General features: G+C 39.2%; 1 protein-coding gene across 1 annotated transcript; it reads left to right on the forward strand.

Annotated features, from left to right (window-relative positions):
* Positions 1-965: 965 nt before the first annotated feature.
* LOC145458657 (pinopsin-like) lies at positions 966-8577 on the forward strand. The gene is made up of 6 exons (XM_080337096.1): positions 966-1128; positions 3502-3603; positions 6610-6827; positions 7384-7527; positions 7586-7672; positions 8154-8577. The coding sequence occupies exons 1-6, from the start codon at positions 984-986 to the stop codon at positions 8259-8261; spliced, it is 804 nt and encodes a 267-aa protein (XP_080193222.1). The 5' UTR covers positions 966-983; the 3' UTR covers positions 8262-8577.
* Positions 8578-11882: the final 3305 nt, after the last annotated feature.

The following is an 11882-nucleotide window of genomic DNA, read 5'->3' on the forward strand; positions in this document are numbered from 1 at the left end:
TCATCGCGACTCATAACTGGTTTTTACGGTGCAGATGAATTACACTACAAATCCTTTTTCTTTTGATCCTACTGATGCTGTCATCGATGGTGCTTCGTCCTGGAAAAGACACGTGCTGATAACCTACTTGCTATTCGTTTCGGTGCCAGGAATCGTTCTGAATGGTACCATCGTTTTCGTTCATATGAGCAAATACGAGGTGGGTACGACAATCTATTGTCGTTTACTCGAGTAATATTTCAAGAGTGACCGTCAGTGCTCGGATTCACCCGGTTCGAATCCACAGTACTGTCTCACTAGATATTACGAGATAAGCGAACCGGGTCTATGCGATAAAACCGACACACAAAAATATTGAATTCAACCACTGGTTGTCGTTACTCGACGGCACAATTTGCGTTGGCATATTTTGGAAAGAGATATGTTTTCGTTATCTCTGAAAATGGGATTTTTCGGCCTTTCAAGACGTCCAATTTCCAATGATATCCTTGGCATGGGACGTCAATGAAGTACGGAATAGAATTGGAGGGAAATATTTTATCACATCAACACAATAACAGCTGAATAACTATATTAATTTGCACAAATTTTTAACTCGGTCTCAAAGGCGTTTGAAAGTGATATTCTTTCTTAGCAGGGTTATTTGGTCTCTAGGAGTAAATATTTTGTCTTTAGTGGGGTTAAAAATATGAGAATTACAGAGTTGGTAATTCGTAGTCATTCCGTCAAGGTACAATAAAATGCAAAAGAAAATCTTATCAGCTGGCCCTGTAGATCTCCAGTAGATCTCCTAATTACATTGTTGTTTATACATGTACTGCAAATCACATTTAGAGGTACTCACACAATGGAGAATGGACATCGAACGATACCCGAATGATGTTTGACTATTCATATTTATGATCAGGTGAAGCATTTGCCTCACCTACGTAAAGATGTTTTTTTTTATATATTTTCAGCCAACCAATCGGAACAAAAAACCTATGACGTTGCTTATCATCAATCTCTGCTTTGCCAACTTACTGAGTGCCATGGTGAGCGTCATCATGATTGTGCCCATTAACACAGGAAGTCTCGATACGACTGATCTCACCTGTGAAATTTTCGTCCTCGTTCAAGGCGTCCTAGGTAAGTTGGCCGAATGCTGAAGTCATAAAGCAACTTCGTTTTCTGAGTAACCAATTATTCCCATGTCGATAAGCATTCTATATTGGCAAATGTGCAAATAATAACGTGGTAATCTAAAATCAATGTTGAAAGCATTCACTGTTAGCAACATGCTTGGAGGGCTTTGTAAAAGATCCAGAGGTATTTAGTAGTGAATTATCATTTACCCCGACATTTTTAAAGGCTGAAGTGCATTTGTTTTCTGCTTGCCCCACCCGACTGGTGACAGTTTCGGACTAGTTAAAATTCTACTGTAGCAGTTTCAAAAAGTCAGATTACCAGCCTATTTTACTTCACAGTTTCTCAACTGAACGCGGAAAACGTTATATTATATATCACTTTATGAGTGACGTTTTAATAAAAGTCGGTCGACATAGCTCTCTTGTCACCGTAGCGGAAATGATTTTCGAGAATAGCAACTATTTCCGGCGCAATGTAGTCGTACTGCGATGGTGCCAAGAATGCAAAGAATTTCCACCAAATATGTTATTATGACGCGAAAAATTGTAATGTATATCTAAGGTTTCCAGTGCAGAACCTACCAAGGTTCGTTTGTGAACGTGAGCCTCTAAATGTCTGAGGTTGACGCACAGAACGCGAACGTGAACGTCACGTTCACACCATCCCTAATAAATATCTCTGGTATTCCTCTCTTACCAGAAATATCTTTGACTTCTACGCAGAAAGCAACGAAGTACTAATCTTTCGAGATAAAGCGTTCTTATGTAGATTCGTCCATATATGTAGCCTATGTTTAAAATTTTTGACTATGGCACTCAGCAGCAATGGCGTCGTGCAACAAACCTGGGCGTTGTGAGTCTATTTTTCTACATTGATCCATTACAGTGGCCTGTCCGTTAGCAATACGTATTCACGACATAGGAGCTGTCGAGTAGGAATGCTATGTCTACGGGCACATTGTTCCGTCGTGCTATATTCTTCAAATAGAACCCCTGTTAGTTTTGACTTTTCTACTTCTACACGGGGAGGTTAGTAACGAAGTACATCTTCCTTTTTCGATATAGAACCTACGTGAGTCGGTTTTTCCTATGCTTGCACTACATTAATGGCTATATTTTTATAGTACTTCAACTTTTACTTGAACTTTTTCTAGGAATAACTACGTACTTTTGACATTTAAGCTACACGAAATAGACATTAGTCTCGTGATGAGTTAGCACTACTGAAATAGCTTAAAATCGTCAATATAGAACTTTGTAAAATTAACACTGTACCGTTGTAACTGACTAAATATCTCTTCTAATATTGCACCTGTTTATTCATCCGGAGTAATCACAAAATAAATGTTTTGATTTTGAAACGTCTTACGACTACTCATCGATGTAGTCTCCAAACATTAGATTGTTTACTTCCACGTGACGTAGTTTTGACATGTCTTGGAAATGGACACTGCTAGTTACAAATCAGTTTTTTTCGACAACGCTAGTTTCATCTTAGTTTTGAGTCGGATTTCGTCTCTTGCTCTCACCGTGATGGGAAATTGCATTTCAAGGTATTTGAAGAGGACATGTTAAAGGTTCACTGCGCTCTAAAAATGATGTGGTCTCAAATTGAAGCGCAGATAGGAAAATTTATTTTGGACGCAGCCATCTTCTGCAGAAAGCCACCGTAATGGAGCTGCAATTAAATGTTTAAATTATGCTATTTCGCGAACATTTTCACGGTGATGATTCCGAGCTGAAGCACCAAGAACCGCATGCACTTTCAAGCTAGCTTTGTTGCATCTCTCATTGATTTCTGCTCAGAGAATTATCTCAAAGCTAAGATTTTATTGAATTTCGGAGCCGAGATCAAGAGGGAAGTTATCCCAGCTTGAAAACCGTTTTCAAACATACGCCACTCTGTTTCGATCAAATTTACTTTGTGAGCACTTATCGGTAAAATGATCCGAATAAACATAAAAATTTATTGACTGATGGTGACCTCAAGCAGCTACAACATACTGCATCCTCCGCGATTTCCCCTCGATTTAAGGAGCTTTTTAAGGCTCAAAGCGAACGCCAAGGGGAACAATAAATTGATTTGTGTGATTTTGTTGGAACATGCTTTCGTGCTAAAAATCTCCATTCCTAATACTTTAGTATTCTCAATCGGCTCCATACACACTCTGAAGTTTGAAATTTGGCCAGGTAACGCAAACGTTTGGGAACCACTGGTTTCGAACCTTCCAAGGTTAGTTCGCGAGAGAATATTGAGATTTGCTTACCGAAAACAAACGTGTACACGATCCCTAATTGGCATGCTCTGATTGTTTACTAATCGAAATAATTCGAATGACTGAATCACCTTGTCCACCAAAATCGTATATTTCAGGTGGAACTTGCTTATTCTCAATGGTTACATTGTCTGTCGCACACTACATCATTATATGCAAGAACATGCAGATTGAATTTTCACAAATGTGTGCTTTTGCAGGTATGCATTCACAGCATGTTAAATGTTCGGTTACCTGGGATAGTCTTATTTGGAGACATCTGAATTCCCTAAAATTGTATGTCAAATATACTTTGTGTCAACTCCCATCCATGCTGCATGCAGGTTTTGCAATAATCGTGATTGCCTTACCCTAAACTCCTTCTTTGTGGGGACAAGCTGAAATGCGGCACAGTTCATTTCGTAAATCAACAATAAGTGGGATATGTTTTAGCAAGTTTTCTAACTTATTTTCTTTTTCGCTCTTCGTATCACTGCATTTCTTGGTGTCAATATGGCAATCCTTATGTCCGGAAAAATGATAGTAAACGAGAATAAAAACATGAAACATGGGCATAGTTGACAGAAATAAGTTCAACCTTTCTGGAAATTACGATACATCGACATACGGCAATATACTACAGTGTAAAACCGGGGAATCTGTTTAGCCGCTTTAGTGTAGGAGTGTGAGGCATACAGGTGCGGAATTATTGGGCAACGAAAATACTTCGTCGACCTATTACGCGCCAGTGGACAGTGCACGGGTAACACCCGATCGATATCGTCGAGCACAAAGCATTCGCGTGATGGATGTGTTTCGACGAACGTGGCTGATGAACGCGGCTGATGAACGCGGCTGAGCACAGCACGGCGCTAGATGATTTGGCGAACATGCTACTCTGCAGAGGCCGGTGTCCAAAATTAGGCGGCTATAACACCAGATAAGGCCGACGAATGTTAGCCGAAACATTAGATATCGAAATGTCAGACATCGATATAGCCGGCAAGCGTCCTTGCTAACTGAGACCCGCGGTAAAAATATGGCTCGAAAAGGAAATATGCCATCGGTTGCGAAAAAGGAAATTTTGATCGCGTTGATTCCAAGAAAAGAGTATTTCTCTTAGTCCGGTTTGGTGCTGACGAGTTTTGACAATATATTTTGAGTAGGAATACGATGTAACGACACGTTTGGACACAGTAATAAATACCAATTTACCCGCCCGAAGCCACTCCACGAGAACCTCGTCAATGGTCTTAACCCGGCGACATGAAAATGACTTGAACTGTGTAATTACGAGGTCTGAATGGTCGAAGACACCGTATCCATCAGTCCTACCATACTGATCCCACATATGCAAAATATGCCAGAGTCAAGGTTATTGACCAAACTCATTACAAAAATTTCGCATTGTATGATTTAAAGTTAAAGGCACACCAACACTCATTTTAAGGAGATAGGCTACACCTCCAATTTGAAAATCACTCATGCATCCATAAATTTGAACTTAATAGAAAACTCTTTCTGCAGTTTGAACTCGATATGCTTTGGTAATTCTTTTAACGTTGGTAAGCGTATGGAAACCACCGACGATTTTTCTACTTCTATTGTGTTTCCGTGATTTTTTAAACAAATTTTGACGAACATTGCCGTGACAACTTTTTATTCGCGATGCTCCTTAGGAATCAAATCATTCTAAAGAAAAAGATGGAATCAACAACGGGTAGCATGTGATTTTTTTTCATTTATTTCAAGAAATTGGAAACACTGTTCATAATTACTTTGACGTACCCAAATGGATGCTCCCTTATTGATACGCACACAAAAATCTTTTCATGTTGTTCATTACCCTAAAATATGTCAACCTACAAATTATCAAGTTAATCAGATGAATTTTTCATCTTAAAGAATAATTTAAGGTATGACAATTTAAAGTTTCGAGAAAAAGCAATTTTCATTCCGTAACATGTAAAAGTCACAGTATTACCTTGCAAACATCGATAACGACACAGTTTTAACACTAAAGCCCCCGCACCCACCCTAGAAGGATGTACCCATTCTGCCTAGGATCTGCATGTACATGTCAGTCATGAACTTACCTAGATCTTGGATACACTTGGCTAATGATACAAGATTCGGACAGATTGCCAACATTATGTCCCAGGACAAATGGCAGCAGATGTAAGCCTCCTGCATTTCGATGATAGTAGAAATATTCATTCAATAGATGATCCCGATATAGGCAAAGGTTTCAAAATGCAGTAAATTATCATCTACTTACAAATTTTCAAAATTTGGATCGATAGCAATTCAACCACTTCAATTTATGCCACAGGCCGTAGTCAATATTTTTCGAATAGATTGGCGGCGGCAATAGTCGCATATTCAAAACGCATTAGGGTCAAAGCTTAATGCTTATGCACTTTAGGTCGCGGCAAGATCTATTTTCCCCGTAAGGCTGTAGTGACTGTCGTCCTAAAGTGCATGAGCCCGAGTCGATTAGTTTATCCGTCGACAGCAAACAAATTTCGTCAAATTTGTCACAGGTAGGCGTTTCCAATCCATAAAAGCTTCGGGTAAATGAAATATGACATCTAATAGAACAAATATAAAAAATGGATTTTTGAAAGTTTTCCAATTCAAGGGATAGCCTAACCCCTAAAGCCGCACTCATTAAGGTGCAATAATGTTACACAATGAGTAAGATATTGTTAAACTGACCACAACAATTTAATTGCTTTTCATCAGTAAATTTTACTGAACAGCTCCTTAATCACACCATGCATGATATTATAGGCTACGGATTACCGTTCACTTATTCGAGCCGACTCGTATCGCCCACCGACTTATTCATGATCGATCACCAATGTTGGGTAGTCTATACCTAAAGCGAGTTGCGAGGTGAACTCGGAATTGATCCAATCAATAGTGGAGAATTATGATTGCGAGCTACGTGATACCATGATTCACTTCGCTACGAAAAGGGTATGTGTGTGTGTGTGTGTGTGTGTTTGCGAATACTGTGCAAAATGGGTGGTGATAAAATTCCATGTAGAAATATGAAGATCACAATTACGAGAACCGAGACTATCTATCGTTTTTATGGGGAAGATATGGTAAAGTGCTGCGATGGCGCTACTCAATCATTTGTATATATAGCCTTTCGGCATGGCCGTCGCAGACAAAACTAGTGACATGAATAAGGGTAATAGTGACCAAATTATTTCCAGCTATCATTTTTACCTGGATTTGGTCTGGGGTGTGGAACACTGTGTTGGTGATCAGCGACGGATATGGCCCCGATAAATTGCATTCGTTTTGCGGCATCGTATGGAATTCACCTGACAAATACTACGTTCAATATTGCCTCTACTTGACCTGCTGCTTTGCAGCGCCGTTAACTATATTGGTCTTCTGCTACAGCGCGATCCTATTACGTGTTCGAAAAGTGAGTTATACATAGCAGATTTTATGTTTTTAGTCCCTTTATAAATATATACTAATAATGTTCATTATCCGCTGCCTCACACGTGGAAGAAAACGACTATTAATTTCTGCCAAAACGAATGTATATTATATTCGACAAAGCTAAGTAGAAATTTTGTTTTCGGCCCTAATGTGATTTTCGTCATTTCTATGCACAATCCACGCACCGTGTAGCTGAGGGGTAGGCTATGACTTATTTTTAGGGAATCTCGCGAAGTGATGGCTAAACGTTCGTGAATCGATTCTTCTGTTTCGGGAACGATGATGATGATGGCTATCCTGAACTCGAAATAGCAATATCTGAATAAACCGCGTGTCAGTTAGGAAATTGAAACTGAATTAATAGCGGTCATCTAGCATCTCCACTGTTAGGCCACTTTGCTGCTATTCAATTTCATACAACATTGAAAGCAGTTAGATGCTTTGATTTTCACGTTTAACCCTCGCGCGGGCTATGTTGCAGTGTCGAGGCGAGGACAATTAGGGCTTTCAATCAACTCATTTAATGTATTAAGCAGGCGAAGAGACCTTCCGACTCGAAAACACCGACAGCACTGTTGCGGACGATGAAATCAGTTTTTGCGATCATGCTGGCATTTGTTATTTGCTGGTTTCCGTACGCTGTCATCGCTATATTAGAGATAATGATACGGCAAGACAAAGTGCGACTCATTGGTTACTTCTGACAAATAGCATACAATTTAAAATCGAAATATTTAGAACTCATACCCGGATATGTTCGCTTTCTTGGCGGCCAAAACCTCGTACCTTTCATGCCCGATGATCTACGTCATGCAGAATCGCAATGTAAGCCTGATACCATTGCACTTAGCGGCTTTGAGATGAACCTCGATTGCTAAGGATTTGAATGAGAAGTTTATATACATCGTGTAGCCCACGTATTCAATTTATAGATAAGTTTATGTTCGTATATATCCCGTCTCTCAACAAAATACTAAAAGGAAAATTTCAATAATAGACTCCCTAAAGCAGTGGTGGTTAAAATCGTGATTTGTAGTACTTGAATCGAGTTAAAAGTAGTGCTGTCAATTTCGAGTAAATCTCAAGTAAAAGTGGCTATTCTTAGGACATACCAAATTCCAAGTAGGTATATCAAGCGCAAAGTACTTGGTGAGAGGGGCCTCTCGGCAAATAGTGGACGTCTACAGCAGACAGTGCTTGAGATTAAACGCAACGGGAGAATTATCGTACATAGGACAACATATACATTTTACATATGTGGGCAATTTTAAGTTAACGAATCGAATATATTCTCATTTCCTTTCAGATGAGAAAGGAAGTAATGGCAGTATTAAATCGATACATAGCTTGTTTCACACCAAAGCAGGAAAAGAAGGCATGTGCAGTGACGGTCATAGAAAACACCGCTTTTTGAGAGGATAGCTGCTAAGTTGACCTCCACATTTGAACACATTTGACAACGGCTTGTGTGGTTCCTCTGGTGTATACTGTTTATAATGAGAAAACTCTTGTTATCTATTTCATGATGATCTTATATTGCTGAAAACTAATTACGCTATGATGTTGATCATTATCAATATATTTTTCGAATATACTTTCTTATACGTTGCTTGTGGTATCAAATACCGGTCGACAGCTTGAAACTTAAATATAACTGATAGTGACTGTTACGCCGTTCTTAATACTACTTCATCTAAACTTATATTACATCAATATAAAATACTTGCCGCCTTACTATATTGGCACTTGTTTGTGCTTCCCCATATCCAATTGACTGCTTCATACAAAATAAGCTGAGATCAGCGATGTCCAAACGACGGATCACAACAACCAAAACCGTTTTTATTTGCTCCTAGCAAATTATGTTTGTTTGTTTGATTTAAGAAAGTCTTTCTCTGTTTCATGACATGAAAAAGATCATTAAACTGCAACTATATTAGTGGTTGCCAAGCGTTTTATACCTTCGGCCCGATTTCCAATTTGAAAATGTGACGTATAGCCACCTCCTGATTTTATTTGATTGACTATTAAAAATGGGAGCACGGTCTCCAGAAATTACTGCCTATTTCGTAGGGTTACCATACGTCCTCTTTTCAGAGGATTTGTCCTCTTTTTCGACTTTTTTGTAAGTGTCCTCGGAGGAGGCCCAAATGTCTTCTTTTTTGAGAATTTGTCCGCTTTTTGGAAAATTTTGGTTAAATGTATGCAAAAATTCGAATGAGATATAGGAAATTAGCATTAAGGTAAGGGCCCGTCGGGTCTTTCGGGAGTTGAGCCAGAAAGACGATTTTTTTAACCAACACCATCAACTTTAAGTAAAAAGTGTGTAAATTCGGAGTCGAATGAAAGTGATGACCCTTTTAGTCAACTAACTACAAATCCGAGTAAATTACCAATTTTTCCGGATTTTTCACCGGTATTGAAGTCTGAAAATTTGTGTCATCTTTTCAGATTACCAAAATATGGTAACCCTAGTACTTGGCTATTTGAAAGGCTGAATACTACCAAAATTAAAGTTCGCGACCTCCGCAACTCGGACGTTGAAAACCACTTCCGTACACCAGATAAGCTTTTGCGCATTGAAAAATACGTTGTGGATTAGTATAGTGTGTCAGTGCATATAGGTTGAAATGAACGAATTATATATGATATAAGAGCCGACATTGTCAAGGCAAAAATTGTGAAAAAGTCTGTTCCGGCCAACTCATACCCGATTCGTGACGTCAAGTAATTGTATAATTTTATAACCTATCCTAAATCAGCGACTTCTTCTTCTCGGACAGCTCCAATCTTAGAACGTTTTTGCACCAAAGGAACTACGTGCCATCAGTAAGCCGCTAGCATATGACACTGGAAGTATACACTAAACATATTAATTTACAAGTATACCTATCCCTTGGATTATACAAGTCAATTATGCGTTTCTGGGTTAGTTGTTTGATCTGGCTTATTTTTCGATCATGACATAGCCGTACAATACAATACATTCATCTGAACAAGCTACACATACAATATACAATGCGATAAGACACAGATAGGAGGATGTCGAACGACACGCATCAGTAGCGATCCTTTACTCAAACATCCACCTCGGCCGAGAGTGCCCGATGTCACAGTTCTTTTTCAATGTTGATCTTTTTTGAAGCCGCGGCCCTTTCTACTAGTTCTTTCCATTCCTTGTGAGTGCTTTCTTTCTTCGGGTCTTTTTTTCTGGGCTTTCTGGGAAGAGGAGCCCAAATGAACCTCCGACGGGAATCGAAGCGGATCCACCTGCTTGGTAGGCGCTTATCGTCACCACTACGCTATCTCCCCCGCCATAGTAACGCCGCAGTAACGCGTGCACTGTTAAAAATATTCTATGCCAAATTACTGGTCTGGTCCTGGCAGCAGTTTTACGACTCTGAGACCAGTAAATTTGAAAAATATTTTCCAGTAAATATTATTGACCGTAATTTATTTTTACAAAGACTGACTGTTAAAATTTTTACGGAAAATTCCCGTTATCTGATGTAACGGAAAACGGCTGTAATACCAAGTTACTGGTCTAGTCCAGTGCAGCAGTTTTACGCTGATGAGACCAGTAAATTCGAAATAACTCTCCCCGTAATATGATTTTACATATGCTGACCGTAGGAAATTTTACGGAAAATTTCCGTAATCTAAGGTAACAGAAATCTGCTGTAATATCAATATACTCGTCTGGTCCCTTGCAGCAGTTTTACGTTCCTGAGAGCAGTAAATTTGAATCAGGTTTATTTGGTGCGGGAACACGTAAAAAAAAAGTAAGTGTGGATAATGACGAAAATCCAGTCTTTCTTGTGGAGATCATCGGTCAGCAACTGCCTGAATGAAGAGGGCTTCATCAAAACTTCAGCAGCAGTTGAAGGACTGTACTTTGGGCCATGCTCTTTTGTAGGTTCTTCTATAATCTGAACAAAGATTATGCTGTCATCAACACCGTTACAATTTGGAAACTTTGAGACGCTATAGTATGACATACTGCGACTTTTCATATTCTTGTCAATTTCTCAAATAATGATGGCCTAGGATAGCGATGTCGAACATAAGGCCAGCAGGCCGCATGCGGCCTGCGAAGCAATTCTGAGTAGTTTGAAAAACCCCTGTATTACCCAGCACATTTTCTAACAAATGTTGAGATATTATTGTAAGAAATGCTTCCCGCAAGGCCACAAATGTCAAGATCATAGACCGTGATATAATTATCCGACAGTGGCGTTATGGTTTTACTCTAGTCATCATCAGGAACAAGTTGGTGATACTGACATCCAATTCCAAAAACTCCAAGAAGTGCACACTGAGTTCATATTTTTATGAAGAAATGAGCATAAAAGTAGTTATTCGTGAAGTGAAAACAAACTGTTATATGCAGGTCGCATGGAAAATATAATAGTTATAAAAAAATACAATTCAAATATATTTGGTCGCACTGCTGTATCACTTCTACTCTAAGGCCCCAGACAGACAGAGAAACCCGAATGACGATTAATAATGAGCCAAATTCTAACGTCTGCGTTTACAATTAAATCCCTTGTGTTCCTCAAAGCGCATACGATGAGTTAACGGCAGATTACGATTAAAACAAAGAGAGCATACAAATATGTCAGCTTATTCCGTGGTTAGAGTCAGTGTTTAAGCGGTTGAATTCAAACGATCAATCTTTGAACTTTTGCCAAACTTCCGTTGTTTGCGAGTAAAGGTGCTGCTAGAATATATCCATATGATATGATCGTGAATGTTATGTAATATACCAAAATGTATACAGGATTGATAATAAACTATTTAAGCGAAAAGTAAGGTCGGGCGTTTTGATGTACCGTAACATTTTGGAATGATTTGACTGATCCGGCCCGCGAGCGGTTTGAAAGTTTGAATCTGGCCAGCGACGCAAGTTGAGTTTGATACGGATACCCTTGGCCTAGGACTTCGTACCTGAATCATCTTTTCCAGCGTGATTGCAAACTTTTCTGGCAATACTCCTTTGCATCGCACGTCCAATGTATTTCGCACGGCATCG

The sequence above is a fragment of the Botryllus schlosseri genome, chromosome 2 (assembly GCF_051294905.1).
Source record: "Botryllus schlosseri isolate E-star chromosome 2, Bs_hap1, whole genome shotgun sequence".
Lineage (NCBI taxonomy): Eukaryota > Metazoa > Chordata > Ascidiacea > Stolidobranchia > Styelidae > Botryllus > Botryllus schlosseri.